This window comes from Cynocephalus volans, chromosome 11, assembly GCF_027409185.1.
Source record: "Cynocephalus volans isolate mCynVol1 chromosome 11, mCynVol1.pri, whole genome shotgun sequence".
NCBI lineage: Eukaryota > Metazoa > Chordata > Mammalia > Dermoptera > Cynocephalidae > Cynocephalus > Cynocephalus volans.
In genome coordinates, this window is record NC_084470.1 from 3,341,365 (window position 1) to 3,366,995 (window position 25,631).

General features: G+C 46.6%; 1 protein-coding gene across 2 annotated transcripts in view; it reads right to left on the bottom strand.

The window, feature by feature from the left end:
* Positions 1-25,631, bottom strand: part of AOAH (acyloxyacyl hydrolase) — a 228,126-nt gene that overhangs the window by 107,792 nt on the left and 94,703 nt on the right. For both annotated transcript variants that reach the window (XM_063115109.1, XM_063115108.1), the window contains 7 exons: positions 24,437-24,496; positions 18,256-18,326; positions 10,007-10,067; positions 8,728-8,798; positions 7,833-7,881; positions 5,766-5,814; positions 3,877-3,971 (listed from right to left, as the gene is read on the bottom strand). In XM_063115109.1, coding sequence (XP_062971179.1) covers positions 3,877-3,971; positions 5,766-5,814; positions 7,833-7,881; positions 8,728-8,798; positions 10,007-10,067; positions 18,256-18,326; positions 24,437-24,496 — 456 coding nt within the window. The remainder of the gene's footprint in view (positions 1-3,876; positions 3,972-5,765; positions 5,815-7,832; positions 7,882-8,727; positions 8,799-10,006; positions 10,068-18,255; positions 18,327-24,436; positions 24,497-25,631) is intronic.

Here is a 25,631-nt window from a genome sequence, read left to right on the forward strand (position 1 = left end):
ATGTTCAATTTTATTAGTTTTTTGAAATTGCATACATTTGAAAAATGTATGTAATTGAATCTAGTAAGTTCTTTTTTTTTTTTTTTTGTCTTTTTCTTATAATATCATGCTCAGAGAGACTGGAGTATTTCTTTAAAACATTTTTTTCCCCAGAAGGCATATGTCTGCTGTGTTCTGAATTTATGAATGACCAAGAATACGTTTCTGCAGTCCTCGTGTGAGAGCAATAGCTTGGGAGCTAGAGCATTTTGACACATGATCTTTCCTGCCCAAAAGTCTGTAGAGTCCGGTCCACAGTTTTCTGAAATTTGATGTCAAGAGATAAGTCTCATGCCAAACGGATTTTCCCTCCTAGAATGTACCCGGTTGTTTGTTTGCTGGGCAGAATGGTTGCAAGATTTTTTCTTTATCCTTGGAATAAAAAAACCCAAGGATATGATGAGGAGAGAGTCTTTTATACTTTGGCCTGGTACCAGGTGGGGGCTTTAGATTGAAAGCAAGGATTTTCCCAAATCAAGAAAGTTATCTGTTATTATTTATTTGGTCACAGCTTCCTCTCTGCCTGATGTCTTTTCTCTTTCCCACTCAGTCTCCAGGACCTATCCTGCATGCCCTCATCTCTTGGCCCTTGATTTTCACATTGTTGTCTTTTTCCTGAGTCCTAGAACTTCCCCAGCTGGCTGACTGGCTCGCCCGTCCTGCTCTCAGCACTGTCCAGCTTGCTGGTCAGTCTCGCCACTGCACTTTTATATCAGGTAATTGTTGTTTCACCCGAAAGCAGTCGTTGAGAATCTGAACGCAATATTTTATAAAATGTCGGTCTCTTTCCTGCTGCAAGCTTTTTTCAAAAGAGCACTCTTCTTTGGGGCTCCTAAGCATTTTTATGTGTTTAGGTGTGTTTCCCCACCAGCTTGTCCTTACACAAGGAGGCCTACGTCTGCCCAGTGCTGGGATTTGGGAGAGATTCAGAGAATGTTTAAGTTCATGTTCAGTTTCTTTAATCTGGGAATCAGAGGTCGAGGAGAATGTATCACTTCTGCAGTTTAATTTCTCTGGATCAGAATTTCCTGGGAGAGGTAAGAGGAGCCCACACCTATGGTGCTGTAGACAAGGGCTTCCCCAGTGTGCCCAGTCCCCTTTTCATGGGCAGGGGCACCACGACTTCTCTGATGGGTGACTATTTTGGTGACCCTGTTGTGGCAATACCCCACAAGTGCCATTCAGAAGGGACACCGTGAGCTGCTCTTCCCTGCACACTGTGTCAGACACAGGCAGGACCTCATGGCTGTGCAACCAGTGAGTGCCACGGGGCCCTGTGCTCAGAAGGGCCCCACAGCTGGGGCAACACTCTGCTGCCCGCCTTGAATGCCATGAGAATTCTGTATTTGAATGTGTGCTGTGAGTGAAGTCAGCTGGGACCACTGGGCATGTGTGAGGGAGGGGGTAGAGACCAGGCTCACACTGGATCCTGTCTCCTGCCACCCCTGGGGACAGTTCTTGGCCACCCACTCCCCCAGCCTGGCTCCCCCTTCTTGCTCTGCTGTTGCTGCACCCTCCAACCAGGTGGCAACTAGGTGGTGTCAATGGGGGAGGCCTGTGTTCCGATGATGCCTTCTGCCCCTCACGGAAACCTGGGTGCAGGTAAGGGGAGGACTGAGTCGGGTGCAGCAGCAGCTGTCCCCTGCTCTGGGTGGCAGTGTTGGCATCTGGTGGGCAGGGGAGGTGAACTCCATCCCCCACCCAAGTACTAAGCATGTCCCAGTGCAGAGGTTTGAAGACCCTTGGGGGTCACCTGACTGCTGTGGGTTGGGGAGGTGGGCCTTGGGAAGGGCAGGTGCATGGAGCGCTGGCAGGAGGACCCAGCAGCTCTCAGCCTGAGTGTCGCAGGGTGGGAACCTCAGTGCCTGCAAGGGTCTGCTTCAGCCCCCAGGATCTCTTTGCTGGGGAGGTGCTCACTCTGGTGGCTCCATGCCTCTGGGATCCCTCCTTCCAGCCTTCCTGAGTCTGGCTTGCCTTTCTCTCTTTTGGGCAGCACAAAGCACCCTCCAGGGATGAGCTGCTGTAGGGAAAGTGAAGGTAAAGGGTCAGTGTCCCTCAGATATTCAGAATCTTGCTGAACATTTGATGTAAATATGCACATGCCCCCAGGTGTTCCTTGGTTATAGTCTGATGTAATTGCACATGTGCACCCAGGTTATCGGACTTAAGTATAAAGGATGAACAGCTCTGATCCACAGTGCACCCTACCCCTGGGATGCCCCCAGGGTGGCTGCTGATGTTGCTGCCTGGGTCCTCCACCCCAGGGATGTCCCCCGGGGAGGGGGTAATGGGGAGGCTGCTACTACTGCTGGAGGCTGTTGCTGCCCGAATCCTTAGGACACTCCGTGAGGCCACCACTGCTGCTGCTAGATCCACTGAAGGCTGCTGTAAGCTGCTGCTGCTGCTGCTGAGGAAGCTGGAGACTGAGCTCGCTTTGAAATAAACCTGTCAACTCTGCCAATGGCTCCTGGGATCCTTCCCAGTTGGCTAGCTTGTGGACCTGCACATGAGGGGTCTGCGACCCAGCCTGGCACATGAGGGATTTGTGATCCATCCCGGCACATGAGGGGTCTGTGACTCAGTCTGTACAATTGGTTTGAAGGGTCTGAGCCTTAGCCCAACAGCTGCTAAGTAAGAATTATGTAATTTTGATGATTCAATGAGTTCTGTGCTCTTATAGTTGCATGTAAAACTGGCATTGCATAATGTAAATGTAAAATTCATGCTAATATTTAAAAACTTTTAAGTATTTCTTTTAGAATGACATTAAATATCAAATATAAAGCACCACGACAAGTTGAGAGACTGCTGAAGAAAGGAAAAAGCTATATATTTTAGTACCTTGAAACTTTTTTGCTGCTTTTTGAGCAAGGGCAATCAAACTTTTATTTTGTACTGGGTCCCGCCAATTGCATAGCTGGCCCTTGGCACAGGCTTTGGTGCATTCCCTTGTGATAACTGTGGCCGCAGGAAACTCCGGCTGCAGATTATCCATCTGACACCGCTGTACCCCTGCTCAGGTGTGTGGCATCAGACTGCCCTTCCCTGCACCCTCCAGCTTCCATCCTTTTACACACAATTTCCCCAGGTGTTTGCACAATTCAAGAGGAAGATAATGGCCCTCCTGATAACGTGGCAGGTGTGTGCTCAGGAGAGGAACTGGGACTAGACAGAGTTGCCATCATATTTCAACTGCATATTTATGAGTCGTTCATCTGAGTAACACATGCAAATCTCTCTCTTATGGTGCCTGACACCTGATAAAGAGTCAGCACAAGTTGGTTTCCTTCCCCTTTCCTTGCTTTCTCTGAGTCTGCCATTGTTTGTGCTTCTGCCTCGTAGCCCTCTTCATTTTTTCCACTTAATCTCCAGGGCAGTCCCCCTGCTCTTGGAATGGATGGTGGGCTTGTCTGTCCCCGATGACCTTCCATGAGGGCAGCAATGGCCATCAGGAGCCAGGCAGCAGGCTCTGCCCAGCCCCATCCTGCTTGCTCAGACAAAAGTCAGGCTGGAGTCTGATTTCACAGTGTCTCACTGCGACCTCCACGGGGCAGCCAGCCCGCGGGCCCATGTCCTCTCGACACACTCAGCACTAGCTTATTGACTCCCACCTGCTATCTTAGGGTTCCTGGCAGCAGCCGGCTGGGGTAGGGAAGGTGAGTAGGAGAGAAGCCCTTTGCCTAGAACCAAAAAGCCTGTGGATGTGCCTTTCATGGCAGATTTTGCTGAGGAGGGAAATCTGCACCTGTTTGGAGTTGGCATCATATTTAGAGAGAGCAAGGGGAAATAAAAACAAAGGCCAGCACATCCGGAGTGATTACTGCCAGAATTACTTACCAAAGACATCTGCGACGCCGTGATCCATTCGGGAGAGATGTGAAAATGAGCCCCAGCTGAGTCTCCCAGCAAAATGATTCCTCTGGGCTGTGAGCCTAGGCAGCACAATTTCTTTGCATTATTGATGCACTCAAGTAGTTGGGAGCCTCAAGACTGGGAAGTTATGAGAGCAGATACCCCGGTGTGTATTCTGTGCACAGACCATCATAACAGTGATGCATTACCAACTTGTTGTGTGCTGGACAGTGAGGGCATAGCATTTAGGAGCTAAATGAGATTTCTAGGCCATTGAAACTGCGAGCTAAGCTATACAGATGCAGGTGTGTTCCCCAGCTCAGCAGACAACAAACTGCCCCACAACATCCCGAGTGAGTGACAGATGAGTAAATGAATCAAAACTTTAGCTAAACTCAGAAATATGCTCTAAATTTTGGTTCTGGAAATTGCTTTCTTGGAAAAATACACTGATTTCTATTATAATTCACTTTAAGAGTTAATGATCTTATGGGGCAGTTTTAGTTTTTCAAAGATGTTATGGTCTTTTAAAGCCCTTAATCCACACACGCAAAAGCACTGGCTGGACAATTCTGGCTAATTAATGGGGAGATGGATATAGAAGGGTCTCCTGTGCATTTGGAGGTTAAGAATCACTTACTGATCTGATACAAATCATTCACCTGTGGATGTACTCTTCCAAATCCCTTAAGATCCTGGAAGAGTCAACTGCTGCTTTCCAGAGGCAGAAAGAAGAGCCTCCTTTCTTCACCTCCAAACCCCTCAAGTCCTGTTGGAGGATCGCCCCACCTTGCTACTGTGGCTCCCTTGCCGGGGCCTCCAGGGGAGCTGCCCCTTGGACACACGAACGGGGACTGAGAAGGGCCAGGACTTCCAGGAGGGCACAGGGAGTGGACAGTGAAGAGAGGCCTGTCGCAGTGACCTCCAAGCCTTGCACGAGAGTTTCACCTAGATCTGCATTTCCTTATTCATTAATTTATTTGTTCATTCATTATTTTATTCATCCGACGAATATTTCTAAACTTCATAAACATTTAAGGGGCCTTGACACTTTCTAGGCCCCTTCTTGCCCCTCTGAGAGCTTGTAGACAAGGACTGTATATTTTTTGCCCATGAAAACTCAGAGCCAAGAATAGCCTTTGGTGCATAAGTGAAACCGTTGTTCAGAAAATACCTGTACAATGACTGAATGAATGAGTGTGATGCTCCGAAAGTAGGGAGGAAGCATTGTTTAAACATGAAACAGTGATGCTAGCACAGTGCTTTGTTTCAGACCCTTTAGGAGCCACCAGGAGGATGTTTTTAGTAATGTGCGGGTGGGTTTTCCTAACAGTACTGATGGTCCAGATGCAGGCGGCATTTGGGCATTTTGAGTGCAGAGCTTTCGCTCAGCTATTTTTTGCAGCCCCCCACAGGATCTAGTGCGCAGTCTCTCTCAAGTCAATCAGACGCGCATCTTAGCTCAGCGGACACAGGGACCTGCTCTATCAGACCTTGTGGTGTAATGAGGGAGACACGAAAGATTAAGAGTGTCAGATACTGCCCTTACTTATGTTCCTTTCGGAAAAGTGCTGATTTCTGTGACTCTTGTTATCCATCCTGGAGCTTTTTCTCACATTATCCTTAAAGTTTCCCAATCCTCAAGTAAAGGGGTCGGTTCGACAAATCAGGTTTTGCTTTTTCTAGATCCTACCTCCTTTTCTGAACCTTCTTTATGTGTTTTTTCTCATCTGTCATGAAGATAAATACAAATTGGTCAACTTATAGTAAGTTCTAACATCAGGCACTTCCTGACGCAGGTGGTCTTTTCACTTCAATTTGACTCAGAAAAGAATATTCTACTGCAATAAGCACACAACTTTTACAACTCATACCTTCACAGAATTTCTTTTCATATGGAATTCCATCTTTTGGATCAACACCCTTTAAAAAAGAAAAGATGAGATTAGCAGTTTGGTTTTAAATTTATGAGACATACACACTAAATCCTCTCTAAATGGCTTTAAAAGCCCAAAGGCAAAACGGTAGATAAAACCCTTTAAAGTCTCTGAGCCCCTAATTCAACATAGCAACACTGCACACTAGCAAGTTGGGCTTGGGAGGAACCAGGGGTGAAAACAGGAGAGATCCAGAAACTGGCCGTCTCATTCAGAGGGTACAGGGCAGGGTTCTGGGAGGGGTGTCAAGACTGAGAGTCCCACTCCTTGGAGCACTGAGGGCCCATTGAGCGACTGGGGCACAAGGTCAGGGTGGATTCTGCAGTCTCTGAGCTGGAGATCTAAGTGTCCTGACATCTTTAGTTCCTAAAAACTGATGCTTCTAGAATGACAATTCTCAGTGGAGCCGATCTGGCACCCCACTCCCAGGACACTGGCAATATCTGGAGACATTGTTGGTTGTCACAATAGGGTGGGGGTGCTACTGGCATCTAGTGGGTAGAGGCCAGGGATGCTGTTAAACATCCTACAGGTTACAAGACAGCCCCAACAACAAAGAGTCCCTCTGACCCAAATGCCAATAGTGCTGAGATTGAGAAACCCTGGAAGTGAAATTGGGCTGTGAGTTAGGACTGGGTTAACACAGCTGTGGTTCCTAACACCTAAAGCTAAAGCTAACCCTTAGTGAAGCAGCCATTCCTTGAAAGGGATATTCATAAAATTCCGAGATGAAAGTGCCTGTCCCTCCTTCTTATGTGGAGTGGCACCCCATGTCACAGGCAGGGGTGGGGCCACGGAACAAAGAAGCAACCTCACACACTGACCAACATGATGATGAAGATTGCGTTGGTCAGAACCAAAGCTACCTTGGGGGCTTGACACCTTAAGCTCTAGGGGAGATGTCTTCTTCTCCTCCATGGTGGAGGATTGGGTGGGTGGGTGGGTGGGGTAAACTGGGGCAATGTCCTCTGTCATAGTTTTCCGTATCCCAGAAACCATGGGACCCACACTCGCACAGCAGGTGGTTGCTGGGGCTGGCCCGGACCATTAGTGTTCTGGAGAGAGGGAAATATTTATGCAAACTTTCTCCTCTTCATCCAAGCAAATAAATGAGGCAACTATTCAGAGGCAATTTACCTTGAAACCAGGAAATCTTAAGCTTCAAGTCCCCTTGTTTGAACAGCCCCCGCCCACGTGAGTGCTGGGAGTGCCTGGGAGCTCTAGAGTGTTCTAAAGTGGAGGTTGAAAGCCAGGCTGCAGGTAGGACATGTTTCTACGTAAGAACTTTTTTGGTAAATCAGAAAAGAGATCTCAAAAGAAAGGAACCTAAATTTCCAAGCCTCCAGCAATTTGTTGGAATTTCTTCTACTGTTCTAAATAACTACTTACTTTCATACTTGATTTTGTATTTGTAAGTTGTTATTCTTTTCTTCATGAGGAACCCTCAACTTAAGTTAGCTGAAGACTCCACAAGACTTGAGTCTGCTGCCATCGCTGTCCACAGACAACCTTGGTTGACTTTCTTCCTTCCTTCCCTTTTCTCTACCTGGAAGCTGCACTGGGGCACCGGCACTAGCTGCCTCGAGGTGCAGGAAGTGGGGTAAACATGGGATAGTTTCTGCTCTCCCTGACTAAGCTTATGAAATAGAAGAAAGTGGTTGCAGCAAAATGGTGACAACGCGTGGTTTGCTCTCACAGCTGTCTGTGCTGCTGTAAGACTTTGCTAACGTTACTCCCAATTTAATCTCGCTCTGCTCAAAACAGGATAAAGGGATTAGATGTGGGTAACCTAAGCAAGGCTTAACGAGGCTGTGACTGAGAGAGCCCCAGTGCTCATCACAGTAGGTCATCAGCTCTCTCCATGTGTGGGCAGAGTGCTGCGCCCTTCCAGAGTTGCTCGAGGCTCTTCCTTCTGCTTCTAGTCTGGCTAAAGTAATAGGCAATGGGCTTCTGAAGAGGATGGAAAAAGACAGAATGGGCTTAAATTTGAATTTAGTTGCTTACCCAAATGCCATTACAGTTTGAATCCTGATGTGCATCCCAGTTGTTGGGCCTAAAAAGAAAACATAGGCGTCGGGCTCGGCACATACTTGTCCCTCAGTGCATGTCAGTTTCGAGAAAGAATGAATAAATGCATGAATGAGTGCCACATGAAATGCCATGGAGAGACATGAACATTCAGGGAAGAGTGCCACATACCACTGTGCATTGTGACACACTGAAGTCTCCACTCAGTCTTTTCCATGACTGGCTATATTCATGGACCACATCGTTGCAGAATGGGGACGATGCACGTAATGAACAAATCCGCATTCCATTTTACTTAGATAGGTGAAGCCGTTAAAGTGGGGCCTCTAAAATACCCAGACATCTGGTTAATTTATGCTTCGGCGCTGGAGTCACAGCCAAGGTGAAGGTTGACATATCCATTTTTTGAAGTCAGAGATGTGACTGGCTGAACATCAGCTCAGGACTAAAGTGTGACATGCTTTTCATCTACTGGAGCCCTCTTCTTACCCCTGGGGGAGAAGCCACTATTCCTGGGTCCAGTCCTGCAAGTCGAACTCCTACGGGAGGCTGGACAGACGTCCACCACAACCTGTTCACTCGCTGTTTCTCCCGCTAGACTGTAAGCTTCCTGAGAGCAGGAGGCATGTTTCTATTTTGTTTACCACCCCACATGATGCAAAGTGCTTGGCAAGTAATTGCTGCTCGATAAACATTTCTTGGACAAATGAATGCATAAATGCTGTTCTTTTTCTCCTTGCTTTACTTCAATCGGGACATGGAGTTTCCTTCTCTCTGGTAGTGGGAATCCCCTAGTCAGGGGAAAGAAGTACGCATCCTGCCTCCTTTTTAGAGGGTAATTTTCAAAATCAACAACAGCGGCGATAGTTACCTTCTGCCTGGGTATGCTGTCTCATCACTGTCATTACAGTCTCTGCCTCGCCAATGATAGCCCCGCAGTGTCTGAAATTGAAAAGCACACAAAGGAGGGGTCAGACCTGCTCTGATGTTATCCACAAGTAAGGTTGATCAGAGCTGAGTGACATTTACATGTACAGTTTTTAATCCAAATACAGTCTAGGAACACTAAGGATCGTTAAGAAAATTAAGATTAATATGATGAGACATGCTGTGTGAGATGAAATGTAACACAGCACCAGGGCCAATGACAGTGCACGCATATGTGCGTGTGCCTATTTGTGGGTGTGTTGGGGTGCATGTGTGTGGATGTGGATGTGTATGACAGGGGCATGCATACAGGTATGTGGTGTTGATTTTCATGCATGTTGCAGATCTGTGTATATGAGGGTACTTCAAAAAGTTCATGGAAAAATGGAATTAAAAGGTAATATGAATCCTTCCATGAACTTTCTGAAGGATCCTCGTATGTACATGTGTGCCTGTGTGTATGTCGTGTGTGTGTCTATGTGCACCTCCAGAAACAGCAGGACCATCCAACTTCCTGAAATTCCTTTATTAACCACTAGTCTGTTCTAAAACAATTGGTTTATTTGGCCAAATGATTAACCATTTCATTGAATAATTAAAAAATCTCTAGCCAAACTTAATTTATATGTTTGACTTGACTGATTTGAAAGAACCACGAGTCACAATAATGTCAAACAATATTTTTATTTCCTTCATTCCCAACTAGAATATCTGAGCTTCCCCAAACTTTGGGGAGTTTATAACCTGTTACTTATTTGTTTGCATTCAAAGAGAACACCCTGACATACAACCGGCTCTAAAATCAAACATGCACACCTGCCGCATAAACACACACACACTTTAGAAAATTAAGTTAAAGTAGGGTGAAGAATTTCCAAAAAACTCATAATATCTTTCAAGATAACTGGATGAGGGTACTTCAAAAAGTTCATGAAAAATAGAATTAAAAGATAATACAGATCTTTCCATAAACTTTTTGAAGACCCCTGAGAGTACCCACTGAGAATTCCAGTCTCAAATGGAAACACACACGGTCCGGGCCTAAGATTTACTTTGACAGCCCGTATATTATTACAACGCAAAAGTGTTTAGAAATCGTAAAATGATTCACCAAATTAATAATACATCCAAATGAAATTCGGTCCTGTCTTATTAAAGGAAAGAAATTCGTAGGAAGTGACATAATATGTAGGGAACATCTGGTTATTCATAACAATACTTACTGGGAAAATGCTGTATTTGTCTGAATCTACATCTTTGAAAGGCACAGAATTTTTTATGGCTCTAGAAAAAAGAAAACAAAACACCTGGTGAGCTAAGAAAAAAAGAAACAATGTTTGTGGAAACAAATAGGGACATTTTCAAATACAGCTGTGCAGAGTTTACGCAACAGAGGGCCATTCTAAGATTAAAGCTGAGGGTCTGCTGGTGTGTACGAGCGCCAGCCGAGCTCTGCCAGTCTCTGCTCCGAGCGCCAGCCGAGCTCTGCCAGTCTCTGCTCCACCCACCAGAACTGTTTTGTAGCTGGTATTTAACTTGGCCCACATGGGGAAGTGAAATAACTGAACTGAAGTTTTAGAGGCCGTGGGATACTGATGCTGAGATCCCCAGGAAACAGGAGGCTGTATTTTGGGTCCAGTCAATGAAATCCAATTGAACTTGTGCCAGTTTATACATTCTGGTGAGACAGCCTCTTCTTAAAACTTTGCTCTTCTCAATCACTTTTTCTGAGAGTCTTGAGGCATTCAGTGTCATTAGTTGGCAACTTTCCCACCCATCATGAGCCTGGGTAACCTAGGACCCTGATGTGATGACCAAGCACATTCATGCCAAGGCCACGGGCACACCACGAGGAAGGATTTGCCCTGTGACTGCACTTCCAGACCTTTCCCAGCTTCTAAACGGCAAACACTGCTATCCATTTACGAAAGTCACTTATGGGGTTACAGAGTAATGTGGTCACATGACAGGGTGAGGCTCTTCTGGGAGCCTAGAATTTGGAGTGAGTAATGTGACTCTTTAGAGGGTTTACTAAGTGGTCTTTTGAACCCAGTGCCCCTAAGCAGTCCTGAGCGCCTCAGGCAAACGAATGCAGCCAGATGGCCGGCAAGAAGAGTGGGGCCTGCCTGGTAGCCTGGAGCGGGAGCCAGGAACTCAGGGATGGAGGACCCAGCAGAAGTCCAGGTCACAGGCCTCTTTGGGAAAACACTCCAGGAGACTGTGCGGGTTATTTTAGCATCTATGGCTATGGAGCCTGCATTCTGCTCTGTGAATCTGGGGCTGGGAATTTTGCGAAATCCCCTGAACTGGACCTGGCGCTGGTGGGAAGAGCCAGGAGGGGAGACAGAGCTGTTTTCTCTCTCTCTCTCTCTCTTTCTCTCTGGATGTTCTTTTCAGTGACCCCGCCCTGGCCGCAGCAGGCCCTCCCTGGCCCACGGGGCCGCTGGTGGACACGCAGCAGCCCAGCAGCCTGCGGCCTCCTGGGCCTGGTCACACCAGTCCCCCCTTTTGCATCCTCCGGCTGTCCTGGGGGTGCTCGCCACTTCCCCTTCCTGCACTGCTCTGTCAGCCTGTTCTGCGCTTCTTCAGCGTTAGGTCTTCTGCGTGGGACGCCCGGGGGTCTGCTCCCCGACTGGACCTGGGGAGTGGGCCCGGGACGAGCGGGCGGGTGCCACCTCCTCACCTGGTGGCATCTAGCGTCTTAGAGAGGATCGGCCCTCAGATGGTCTCTTGCCAGATATGGAGTAGAGCGGGGTGCTTCGCAAAGGGCAGCAGGATCAACAGCTGGAGTCCCTTTCCAACCTCCACCTCCTGCCAGCTCTGTGATCCTAGGAGACTTATGTCACCTCTTGAGCCTCTTTTCTTCATCTGCGCAATGTGTCGAATGCCACCTCCCTCTCAGGGTTTACTGGAAGGATGAAATGGAATAACACGAAAAGCACCTTCCCGCTGCTGTGGTCATGAGCTGCTGTCCAAGTGGAGAAGACCCCTTCGGTTTGGGGTGGGCAGGGCCAGAGGGGACCGGCCTCAGGGACTAGAAAGGCCCTACTCCCTGGCCTCAAGAGAGTTAGAACCCGCCCTAGGGAAGGCAGCGAGGGCATGCTCCTGTTCCAGTCACAATCCCAGTGTGGACTGTGGCCAAATTCTGTTGCCATGTCACTCAAAGCTTTGGTTTCCCCACACTGGAGCGGGGATGAGCATTCCAGAAGGGGGCTCAGGGAGGCCTAAGGCTGCTCTCTTCCAAGGGAGAGGAAAAGGTCAATGTCATGGCGAAGATCCCCTCCTGTTCGGACGTTCTGGGGTTCATATACCCAAGAAATGCAAGAAATGTTGAAAAAGCTTGGACCAAATGACATACAATCATTTAGCATAAGTTGTGACCATTAAAATAAGTTTTGGAAAAGGCTTTGAACATCGCATGTCCTATGAGACTAGGTAGTTCTTTTCCCATGTATGTATCTGACCTCTTGGATAGCTGTTTTGTTTTTCTAGTTGAGAAAAGGAGAGAGACAGAGAGAGACATGGCACGTGTCTAAACAGCCCATACTTTCAGTCTGAGAAAAGGTGAAAAGTCTCACTTCAGTATGCCAGAACTATCCTTTCCAACCTTTTCCATCTTGGGGGCGATAGTTTGTCCTTGAAGGAAGGAACAAAGAATTGTCTCTAGAACTTGAAAGGTAGCTCGTTAGCCTTTGAAGTCTCAGAGGGGCTGACCAAAGCCAGGCATTCTAGACACCAGAGGGTAGACTGATCACCTAAAGCAGCATGAAGTGCGACTCACAAACTCCACAACCCCTTATTCACAGCCCCTAATACGAATTTTTTTTCCCCAATTTTCAGCAACTTCATTTGATGGGGCAAAACTTGACCTGAACTGACATAAGGCAATTTACAAACTTTATCCTACTTAGTGTGACAATTCATTCATTTTACTCTGAAATATAAATGTGTTTGATCAAGAGCACTGGGGACATTAGGTGAGTTATGGTATACACACCAAATGCTACTTTCCTAAAATATGAAATTCTGAATTCCAAATCATATTTGGCTCTTGAATAAGGCATTTTTGACTTTTACTAAAATTGTTTCTGCAAAATTGCACCTGAACTTGACACCTTGTGTATCCTTCAAGGTATCTAGCTGTATGTTGAAATGCTCATTCATTCATTCATTCATTCACTCATCATTCCACAGGCAGTTGTGGAGTCCCTGCTGTGTGCTAGGCAGTGCATTAGACACTAGGGATGAATACAAGTTACATTTTCTGCACATGAGAAATTTGACAATAAGTAGGGAAAAACAGTGGATCAATAGATAACTACAGTACTATGGAGAAAATGCTGTAAGAGGGTTGTAAACCTAGAGGGAAAATATTTCTAACTCTCTATAGGGAAAAGAGATCTTCAGGTGAAACCTAAAGGATGAGAAAACATTTTCAAAGCAAAGAATTTGGTGAAGGCATCCTCATAGGAAGGAAAAGCCATGGGAAGCCCCTTAACATAACTTAACGTGAAATTAGACTCTAGGTTTGAATCCCAGGTGTACTGTCTACTTGCTATGTGACCTGAGGCAAATTATTCTTTTTGTACCTCAGTTTCCTCGTTTGTGAAATAGGACCAATATCATTACTTAGGGATATTATGAAGATTGAATTGATATGTGTAAAGCATGAAGAACTGCATACAGTAAGCACTCAAAAACATTAGCTCTTATTGTTATAGGTTGAGTATCCCTTATCCAAAATGCTTGGGACCAGAGTGTTGCAGATTTCGATTTTTTCAGATTTTGGAACATTTGCATTAATTTTACCAGTTGACCACCCCAGATACGAAAATCTGAAATCCAATATGCTCAAATGAACATTTCCTTTGAGTGTCATGTGGCTGCTCAAAAAGTTTTAGATTTTGGAGCATCTTGGATTTCAGATTTTCGGACTTGGGATGCTTGTTGTAAGGCTCTAAGGGTTGCTGCCTGGGCTCGTCAGCAGAAGTCAGGAGTCTGCTCTCATCCCAGCTTAGTTTTAGAGACATCCCAAATGCAATTCAGATTATCCGGTTTCGAGGCACACGGTGTTCCTTCCAGTCTTCATGCAGTCTGAGAGGCTGCTGCTGCTCAGTAACTGACTGTTGCCAGATGTGGGGCTAGCAGGCTTGATGCAGGCAGAAAGTGTAGTTGTGCTGAATGTTATTAATTACACAATGTTGAGTTATTCAAGTTTAATCTCCCTATAATAATTTCATGAAACAAGGGCAGTACAACAAAAGAAAAATTGTCAGAATAAATCTTCACATGGACCTGCCTCACATTTTGGTCCCCGACAGCACTGGAGGGCTGGGAGGGGTTGGTCGTGGATGTGAATGTGTCATGTAGATCTCTGTGAGATGGGACCGGAGAAGAGCAACCGCGGAAGGACACCCCTGACCTGCTGACATGGTCACTTTGCTGGGGGGCAGGGATGAAGTGGGTGGAAGGGGCAGGGAGATGGGGAAGGAGGAGCAAGGAAAAAAGGAAAAGAATATGATGGTGAATTAAAAATACAGTAACGTGGGCCGAGCCCGTGGCGCACTCAGGAGAGTGCAGCGCTGGGAGCGTAGCGACGCTCCCGCCGCGGGTTCGGATCCTATATAGGAATGGCTGGTGCACTCACTGGCTGAGTGCTGGTCACGAAAAAGACAAAAAAAACAAAAAAAAAAACAAAAAAAAAGCACAGTAACGTAGGACAAGATAGTCTATGTGCATTTATGGGAAATAACATATATAGGTTTATGCATATAGAAATTAAATAAAAATAACAGATTATTAAAAAAGGGGGCCCTCCTAACTTACCGTTGTTGCAATAAAAAATTGAGAGCGTGTAGGCACTGTGAATTGTGGTCAAAACAAAACAAAAAAAACAACAAACTTGATTGCCCCATGGTAATGGCCTGGTATCCTACCATGCTTTTTTCTTTATTTATCCCCTCATTTCTTCACTGAGTTCCTACTAATGCTAAGCACTGTGGTAGGTGCCAGGGATAAGAAGCTCACTGAAAAACGGGATTCCCTGCTCTCTGGGAGCTTCCAGGCTGTGTAGGAGACCAGTGGGGAAGCAGCACTTGCAAAGCAGGTGACAGGAGCAGGCACCGTGGGCTGGGGACCCTGAGGAGGGCTGGCCATGCTGGGAGCGAGAACACTTCCCAAGCATGGGACCCCTGGGAACTCTTTGAAGGTGTTAGACCAAACAGGGTGGGCAGCAGGGAGAGGTACAGAGCGAGAAAGGCATTCGTCCTGCAGGGACTTTATCAAAGGGCTGTGCAATAGAAGACACTCAGGTCTTATCTCTACCACCTGCAGACTCGTGCTAGTGGGGGAGGCAGTTAAAACCTACTTGTTCATCTAAAGAGTAAGGGGCGAGGGCAGTCAACAGAACCAGACTGCTGGATTCGAAGGTCAGATTTGTCCGTTGCCAGCTCGGTGACCTTGAGCAAGTGACTTTCCCTTTTTAGAAAGGAAACAGTAATGGTGGCTGCCTGGTAGGGTTGCATTTACAACAGTTCTTGGCACATACGTAGCATCAGATAACTCTGAGTTATCATTATTAGTACTGAACTGCAGGTTGTTTTGAAGAATAAATGAGGCTGCATTTGAAGGTGCTTTGTAAATCACAATGCACTGAGCACATTGTGACCTGGTGCAAATTATACTTGAAGCATAATCACTTTTAGGAAGAAGAAAAACACTGTTTTTGCTTTTTCATAAAAAGAATAGTTTCCCTTTTGAATTGAGCCAAGAAAATCCCTGGCCACAGATGCACTTGAATTCAATTTTTCAAAGTTGTTCAGTTGAAGAGTTGTCACTTTGACACTGCTGGGTCCTGCTGGCCTACATCTGACACAGAAAATGCAATGATGCACTCTGCAGGGAGAGGTCAGGGTCTCAGGTCAGCAGGAGTGAGGCGTGATGCAGGGATGGGGTCCTGGGGACCCCTGTACCTCGCATGTCTGATAGTCCCCTCTGCTTCCATGTCCCGATTCTCTCTGTATCCACTTCCGTTTATGAGAAGGGGGATTGCTACTATTTCTGGGACCCAGGCCAGCATTTCGTGCAGCTGGCTTGCAGGGCTCATGCCGGCAGATGAACTGGGACAGGTTTTTAACTCTTGTACCCCTATGAGGCTTTGAATGTGGGTCAGAGCTATAGCCTCCTCCTCTCCCCAGATATTTTCACAACAGACTGGAGATGTTCAGTGGATTTAGCTCCCATGAAGCTCAGGAGATGAAAGATGGCAGAACATAGGAAAAGTGTCTCTGTTATGAGTTGAACTGTGTTCACCAAAAAGATATGTTGAAGTTCTAACCCCTGGTCCTTGTGAATGTTACCTTATTTGGAAATAGGGTCTTTGCAAATATAATCAAGTTAAGATGAGGTCATTAGGGTGGGCCCTGATCCAGTACGACTGGTGTTCTTATCAAAGGAAGACACATGCAGGGAAGATAGCCTTGTGTGAAGACAGAGGCAGAGATTGGAGTGGCGCAGCTGGGAGCCAAGAAACGCCCAGGATTGATGCCAGCATTAGAAGCCGGAGAGACAAGGAAGGATTCCACCTGGAGTCTCAGGGGGGAGTGGCCCTGCTGATGCCTCTACTTTGGACTTCTAGCCTCCAGAACTGAGAGAGAATACATTTCTATTGCTCTAAGCCATTTAGTTTGTGGTACAGTCAGCCCTCTTATCAGGTGGGTTCTGCATCTGTGAATTCAACCCACCGCAGATCAAAAACATTCGGAAAAAAAATTGCGTCTGTACTGAACGTGCACAGACTTTTTCCCCCTTGCCATTATTGCCTAAGCAGTACAGTATAACAACTATTCACATAGCATTTACATTATATTTGGTATTGTAAGTAATCTAGAGATGATTTAAAATATATGAAGGATGTGTGTAGGTTATGGCAAATACTGCACCATTTTATGTCAGGGAATTGAGCATCTGTGGATTTTGGCATCTGCAGGAGGTCCTGGAACCACTCCCCCGTGAATATCCAGAGACAACTGTATTTCGCTACTGCAGATAGAGGAAACTAATATAGCCTCTCAGTCCAGACATGCAGCCTGACTGTCACCTCTGGTCATTCTCAGGTCTAACCTGCCTCAATGAGAGCCAGGCTGGACTAGAATGGGCTAAAGTAATAGGAGCTCCAACAGGGGAGCAAGGGTAGGAGAAATGGGCTAGAGCAGATGGTGTGGTCTAAACAAACATCTCACAGCAAAAGAGTATTATTTGAAGTCATCTGTACACGTGGCGTTGTAAAGCATCATCTGTACGTGTGGCATCTGCAGTCTGGCACCTGAACTGGAAGGCGAGTGCTGGGAGGATGCCAGCAACCCAGGAGTGAAGGTGTGGGGTCCGATTGCCCGAGAATCACCTGGAAGACTTTCAGGAAAGTGCTGTGCCCTCCCACAAGGTCTGGGGACAAGGACTCTGGATTTAAAAAACTTTCCAGATGATTCTGAGGAGTAGCCAGAATTTAGTTTATATTTTAATTTTAGATATGGGGAAACAGGCTCAAGTTCCCAAAGATGGTTCAAGAGGCAGCACTGAAAAGGCGTCAAGAGTATGTATGTTCCCAAAGAATGTGTGGGGTCAAACACACCTGGGGGCATGTCTTGGGTCTTCGGTGGCCTGAGGAAAGTTACTTCATTAAGGCTCAGTTTCGTTCCCTGTGCAACGGGAATAATAATAATTCCTACCTTGTGGAGTTGTCATGAGAGCTAAACGAGCATGAGGACATGTGTTGAAAGTTCAGCACCTGCCACCTGGAACAGCGTCGCAGCAGCAGTGGTGGCGGTGGCTGTCGCAGAAGCAGCTGAGTGAGGGCAGAACCCACACTGTTGGCCTCTTAGCCCACTGTCCCTCTCACGGTTCCATCTCGACCTTTTGCACAGTGATGACTGCTTCTAGCATAATCTCAGACTCCAGGTGCAGCTAGAGTATGGGGTTTTAAACTGAGGCAGGAGGGCTCAGGAATTCTGGACAGTGTCTCTCTCCTCAGAACCCTGTTCATATATATCAGAGGCAGATTTTCAGGTCATAGATTGGATTCTGTGAAAAAACGGTTCCTTTCCAGCCTCGTGAGTGTCTTGCACTAAAGATACTCCAAGGTTCCCTGCCATCACCCGTGGCCGGCCTGGCCTGGATCTGATGCAGCAAGAGGGGCTGTCCCCAGGTGTTGCAGGAGGGGGCCGAGCCGTGTGAAAGGCCTTGCAGTGGGCTGCGTCCCCGCCACGGTGCAGACCAGGCTTTGAGATGCGGAGACCAAAGCGATTTCGCTCAGAGCTAATTCTTCTTCGAGTTTCTGTACAAGTCAGGTTTTGAGCAGGAAACACTTTCGCCTTCAGGAAGGTGCCTTTTAAATGTGAAGATCATTTTAGTCATAGAAAGTGGGGACAGCAAGGATGTTACCATGTGCTCAGAGAGGTAGAAATAGTATACATACGATTTAATTTCCTGACAGATCTTGACCAAAAACGGGAGTGAGCAAATGTCAGAACCACTGCTAGGATATTTCTGGGGAGAAAACAAAAATACAGAAAGAGTTGCTGAGTTCGAGGAACATTCCCCATTTTCTAAGGGCCCGTCTGTACTTTCCGTCCTCTGGAGGCTGGCTCCCTGTCATCCTCTAACTTCGCCTCTGGTTCCTGCCCCTACACTCCACGTTCATCCCACCTCCTGCGCCTTAGCTGGTGCCAGCTCCCCAGCCGGGGGCACCCCCGTCCCCCTCAGCCAGCAGCGTCCCCACCCGCACGCCCGCCCTGGCTCGCCACCTCCTCCCCAAGCATCTGGCCCACCGTGAGCTGTCTCTTCTGATAACATTCCTCTCCTTCATTTTACCCAAGTGCTTCCAAAAAGGACTTGAAAATAAGGAGCACTTTCAACTAAAACAACTCCATCCTATTACAAGGTAAAATAAAGACTAAAGGGAAAGACACCATCTTGGGAAGAGGAAGGTCCCTCCCTGGGGCGGTGTGCAGACAGCTCCTCATGCTTCCTGAGCAAAGGGATTCACATAGTGCTTTGCAGACATTCTAGGTGTGTGATAAATGCAAAGCCCTGGCTTTTCACTAAGCAGTCCTTTTGAAAGATTGCCGTTTCCATGATGCTTTCTTCCCATGAAAGAAAGAAAAGGCAACAGAGTAGAAAGAGTTAGGAACCATATTTATCAACGAGGCAGAGAGACAGTCAATTCCTGCCAGCCCAGAGGCCTTCAGAGGGCTGTGAGGTGTATTATGGGCATTGGTGATAGTCTGACCCTGGCAAAAGAGAATCCACACCTTTTTCAAAACATAAATGAGATATTGAAGGATTTTTGAGATGTGTGCCCGGTTTTCTAGGAGTAGAGGAGCAATCCTGGCTAGCACCCCCATCACTATGCGAGACATAGAGACACAGAGGCTCTCCTTGCCCTCAGTTCACCATCTAGAGAAGGGTATGGGTGGATATCCCAGCTCTGGGCACACCTTGTGGGGTCTGCAGTGGTCGAGGCATTAGAAGGGGTCTCTAGGACCCTGAAGGATGATGCAGATGGTCCAGAAGTCAGGCAGGAAGGAGACAGGTGGAAAGGAAGAGACAGATGTCCTGAGGCTTTGTGACTCAAAGTGCAGTCCACAGCCTTGCTAGAGATGCAGACTCTGGAGCCCCCCAGATGTACTGAATCAGACGTCCTGGGGTGGTCCTGGCAATCTGTGTTTCCTCCAGGTCATTCTGATGCCCACTAGGGCTTGAGAACCACCACTCTAGGTACTCACCACTTGAGGTGTGTGCTTAGACCAGGAGCACTGATGCTACCTGTGAGCTTTTAGACATGCAGCCCTAGTCCCTACCTCTCCTGCTGTGAGTCAGCTATGTCCCCCAAAGGTTCATGTGTTAGAGACTTGATTTCCATTGTAACAGGGTTAAGAGAGTGGGAAATCCTCTTACGGTAATTGAAAGGTGGGGCCTTTAAGAGGTGATTAGATTGTGAGGACTATGCCCTTGTGAATGGATTGATCCTTGATGGTTTAATGGGTGGTCATGGGTGTGGCTCTGATGGATTTATAAGGAGAGCGAGTGAGCAGGTGAGCTCTCTCTTGCTCAGGTCATTCTCACCATGTGTTACTCTGCATTGCTATAGAGAGTCACCACCAAGAAAAAGGCCCTCAATAGTTGTGTTCCCTGGACTTTGGACTTCCCAGCCTCCAAAACAGTAAGAAATCAATTCTATTTCTTTATACATTGCTCAGTTTCAGGTATTCTGTTATAAGCAACGGAAATGGACTAACACACCCACCACCTACTGAATCCCAATCTGCATTTTAATAAGGTCTCTCAATGCATACTGAAGCTGGAGGAGCCTGGCTCCCCACCCCGTGCTCTGGAGGTAGAGATGGTTTGGCAAGGTTTGGCATCGTGGTGGACTGCCGAACATTTTGGCTTGGCTGGAGCATCGGGAGCCACAGAATGTGGTAAAACATGGAAGAAAGGAGATGTTAGGACAAGCCTTGGATGTGGCACCACGAGTCACCCTGAGGACACTGGGGATTCGTGAAGGTGTCAGGCAGGGAAATCACATTTGTATCTCAAAAAGATATCTCTAGGAGTGGGAGGATAGCCTGGAAGAGATGAGATGGGGCAGAGAGGTCCATTAGAGATAAGAGGCCCTGAGGACTGATCCCAGGGTTTCTAACCTCACACTACTGCCGTTTAGGGCTGATAAGAACTCAGCCTTTGCCGTGTGGCTATCCTGTGCGTTGTGGGATGCTTGGCAGCATCTCTGACATCTACCTACTAGATACCAGCCCACAAATCTGTCCCAAGACATGCCATCCCCTGGAGCGGAGGTGAGGAGCAAGTTTGCTGCTGGTTGGGAACAACTGATGTAAAAAGGGGAAGGGTGCAAAGAAGGGGTGTTTAGGAGACTGAATCCAGAGACGTGGTAGCTGATTGAGCTCTGGATTGTAGACACACTGAAAAACAAACATCAGCGTGACATTCCACAATGTCGATGGCATTTTGGAAGTATAGGTACGTTCTGAGACCCAGAGTCCAAAGTCAGATTGCATCTGAATGTTTGAGCTGCTTCTTTTAATATTTGCTTTAGTCTGAAGGCCTTGGTTTAATCATCCTGATGACAACGTAGATTTTAACAGAGATGATAACCAACACATTAAAAGAAATTTATATCAACAGCCTTATAATTACTACACAAGAGGTAGAATGGAATAAAATTTTATAATTGCACAGCTGTTTGCTATCACAATTCAGCCTGACAGCTGCAGCTGTATTTGAAACTCATTGTGCAGAAACTGGAGTGAGAAATTGGGAGACAGATGATGTAGGTTACTCATGGACTCCCCAGAGCTCCTCCTGTTTAGACAGAGGTTTTGATTTTCTGGTCTTTTCATCACACGTTACGGGAAAGACCATCCTCTTCTTACAATTTACTTGCAAAGAGACTGAGATGGGTCCAAGCAGTACCACAGAAGACCTTGCTCGCATGTCTGCCAGCCTCTTCCTTTCAGTTTGAACTTTGGTAGACAGACGCAAAATGTGGGTGTTACTAACTCAGCCATGAATTTAAAATATTGCATCTGGTTGCGTCTAATCCCATCTAAAATAAAAGTCTCAAGTCTGGGCTGTCCCTGGCACAGGAGTCACGCAGCCTCCTCACTTTGCAATGCAAGCTGCCGCTTGCATTCTGAGCCTCGCCACACACCAGGAGGTCACATGAATGCAGAACAACAAACAGGGTGGAAGAAGAATGGGGTGAATGGGGTAAGTGGAAAGTCAAAGCGGGAGAAGAACCACTCTTCTGTGCACAGTCAACCTGAAACTGAGTTTCTGCACAGTGAAGTGCTTCTTAACCCGTGTTGTGTGTTATATTACCTGGATTTAATTGATCTGGGGTGGGGCTTGGACATCAGAAATTTTTAAAGGTTTTCCAGATGATTTTATCAAGCAGGTAGGTTTGTAATCAGGCCGTCGTGTACAACTACCCAAGTTGTCCACTGTATGAGTCTATTATCCACATAGCTTGTGATATGAGCGGTGCTCCCTGAGATTTAGCACTGAAGAAGTCTGCTTGTGAGCTTTGGTGTAGTATAAAGGCTATTAAGCTTGGAAAAAGCTAGCTCTGGATTTAAATGATGGTTTCTCACTTACTAGCTGTATTATCCCATTTCTGTTGCTTATAACAAAATACCTGAAACTGGGTGATTTATGAAGAAAAATAAATTTATTGCTTACAGTTTCTGAGTCTGGGAAGTTCAAAGTCCGTCTGGTGGTGGCAATCGTGACCCAGGGGTCTCACATTGCAAGATGGTGGAAACAGAGAGAGAGAAAGTTCCTCATGCACTGTCCTTTTAAAGTCCTCAGAACCATGCCACTGACCACCATTTTTAACCCATTCACTAGGGCACGGTCCTACAATCTAATCACCTCTTCATGGCCCCACCTTTCAATCACCATAATAGGATTCCTCCGTACCCCCTTAACAGTCATGGTGGGGGGTAAGTTTCTAATACATAAAACTTGGGGACACAGTTCAAACTTCAAGGAGTTTTGGGGGGACACAATCCAATCCACTACATTAGCATGTGAATTGAACACATTACTTAATCTACCAGAGAGTCAGTCCTCTCATCTGTGAAATGGGATAATAACATAAATGCTCTATCTACTTTGTAGAGGTGAGAATTAAATAAGATCATTCCATAACTAGGTAGGTACCTAAACCCTTAGATGCTCAGTGCTCTGCCAAAACCGTGAAAAGTCTCCCTGAAGAGCCTTTCGTGGCCTCATGGACATGCGGACTTTTTCTGGAATGTTTGATTCTCTTCAACAACACATAACGTTTCCCCAGTCTGGATTCTCACGGTCTGATAGGCTGTGCTGAAACGATATGCAACCTACTGTGCGCTGCTTTCTGTGTACTCACTAGGTCTGCTGTTACCTTAGCCATACCAGAGGAATTAACTGCAGCAGATATTCTCTGAGCAGTTTTTCAGACACCTATTTGCATTTTCTGATTATTTTTTCCTTGATAGCTTTAATCTAGAGAGTAAATAAACTGAGGAATATTTCTGAGAAGTTTTTTAATTGTTGAATTGTTCAGTAGAATTTTTTCTTTTTCTTTTTTTTTTTTGGCTTCTCACAAGTAATTATTGGAATCCTGCCCCATGAATTATGCTTGCAATTCTGGTGACAGAAATAAAAATTGTAAAATCCTAATTAGCCTTTGAGTTAATGCCAAGGCAGTTTGTACCAGTGAAGTAAACAATACCCTGAAAATAAGTTTTTAGATGTGTGTTGAGAAGAATAAAAGATGATTATATTATTCTCCATTTCTGCTCAGCGTTTCAAGGTGGAGGTCAAGGGTTTCCTGTGGTGTTTCAATTTCTTATTCAATGACTTAAGCAGATTAGCTAAACTGGCTACTGTTGGCCCTTAATTATTTACTGAATTAAATAATGATTGGCAATACAGACATTGTGATCGACTCAATCGTGTGGAAATGTCTGCATATTGCCAATTAATACGTATCGGCCTTGTACATCAAAGCCCACACGCCCACCAGGAGTAGGATTGCCAGATCAAATATTGCACTAGACACAGTTATACTAAAACATTATTCTCTGTTTATGTGAAATTCAAATTTAATAGGGCATTCTATATTTTCACTTGCTAAATCTGGCAAGCCTGGCCATGAGAGATTTTCCTCCCTTTTATTTCCATTTGCCAAATCAACAATACGCTAAATGCATCGCATCAAGGTGAGTGATGAGCCAGGCCAGCAGGGACAGGCCGAGGACAGTGTCCGAGCCCTCCCACTGCCGTGAGTGCTGTCTTGCGGCCAGGATCTTTAGCATCAAGGGTGATGCTGCTCTTTAATGATCTGTTCGATCTGTTCTCTGCTTCCTTTTCAATCGGGGCCGATTTGCAACCAGGGCCTAAGTCAAATACTTAAGCCCATGGGAACGTATTTGAACTAAACGTTCTATCTGTTGAATGAAAGTGTTGTTACAAAGAGAACAAAGTAGGGGAGATGAGTAATGATGGCTGTGACTTTAACATTTAATGAGTACTTGGCAAGTCCAGCACGACAGCAGATGCTTGACACACATCAGCTCCACCAGTACTTACATCGGAGGATGCTATCATCGTCTCGATCTTGCAGACAAGACAACTAAACCGAGGCTCAGCGAAGTCAAACACCTTGCCTGAAGTCACAGTTTTAGAAAGTGGAGGAGCTGGAGGATACAGCCCCCTCCAAAATGGAGAGTGGCAGTTCTCAGGTGGAGGTATTTTGCTCCCCAGGGGACATTTGGCAATGCGAGGGGGCATTTTTGGTCATCATGATGGGGAGGGGTGGATGGTGCTGCTGGCATCTAGTGGGCAGTAACCGGGGATGCTGCTAAACACCCTACAACACACAGGACAGCCCAAAATGTCAGGAGTGCTGAGATTGAAAAACCCTGCTGTGGAGAGAAGGCAGGGGAAGCGGGGCAAAGGGCTCATGTCCCTGCTTCAGTCCCAATACAGCCATGGAGTGCTGTGGGCTTGCTCTTGGGGTGTGAAAGCAGGGACAGTGAGGGGCAAGCATGCCAAGGAACAGGCTGGCATTCCATCTGCCGACTGCTTACCAGAGTCAGGGATTTCTCAACGGTTCGTCTCGCCTTCTCTAGCGTAAGTGTCCACGCCTCCTACAAAAGCAAAGTCAGACAACATGACAACTCTTGTCTCATCTTTTCTTCCTATGTCCTTTGTAAAGTTAGGATTTTTAATGTCTGTAAGTTTGTAATAAACAAATAATTCCATAAATTTATGATAACATAATTCATAAGAAGGCAATTTCATGTTAATAGCTGCCTTTATTAAGGACTTTTTACTCTGTGCTAGGTGCTGTGCTAAGTACTTTGCAAACATTATCTTATTTAATCTTCACGACAGCCCTGAGAGATATGACTGTTTTACAGATGAGCAAATCAAGATACAGAAAAGCTAAGAAACTGGCTCAAGATCGCACAGCTAACGTCTGGCAGAGACGTGATCTGAACCTTGCTTCCTGACTGCTGTGCCACACTGTCTTCCTAAGTAGCCTTTGTCTAAAAGCCCCAGGGCGGGAGGCTGTCAATAGCCAACTGTGTCTTGTGCCTCCGCACAAAGAGCTGACAAGCACTGCCCTGCACGCTGACACTCCGCCTCTCACCCACCTCCCCTTCCCCTGGTTAGAGATCCCTGTCCTCCTCCAACCATTCTAGAGCAGCTGGGTGTATCTTCCAAGTAACACACACAGCAGCACAAAGAGTTAGCTCATTATCACCAACAACAATGGCTGTGAAACTCCAAGGCCCAGCGCATTTGTGTGTTTGAGGGAGGCTTGGGAGGAAAGTGGCACTGGGGTGGGGTGGGGTGCGGAGGGTTTGCTCCCAGCACTGCTGCCCAGGATTTTATCCCCTTGGTGCAGATGACCTGGCCTTGCCACGTCCCTTCTTGGTCTGCTCCCTGTGCAGTTCCTAAAATAGTCCGCTCTCAATAATTGATAAGTTTACTGGAAAACTCTGTCTTTTACACCCAAATCAGTAGGGAAGTTGGGATTTTGGGTAGGTGCCATGCCATGGTCCTCACTCCAGGTGACTGAGAATGCTATGCCTGTGTTCAAGCGGTGAAAACAGATGCTGGCCAGGGCATTTTGAGATGGCTGGTCAGCGAGAGGAGGCTCTGGGGAGATGCCGGCATGGCGGCTAGTGGGTACTCAGAACTTGTGTCCCTACCTAACTCTTGCTTGCTCGTCACCCTGCGAGCTCCCTCTCTCCACTCTGGAGCTAAGTGGTGTTC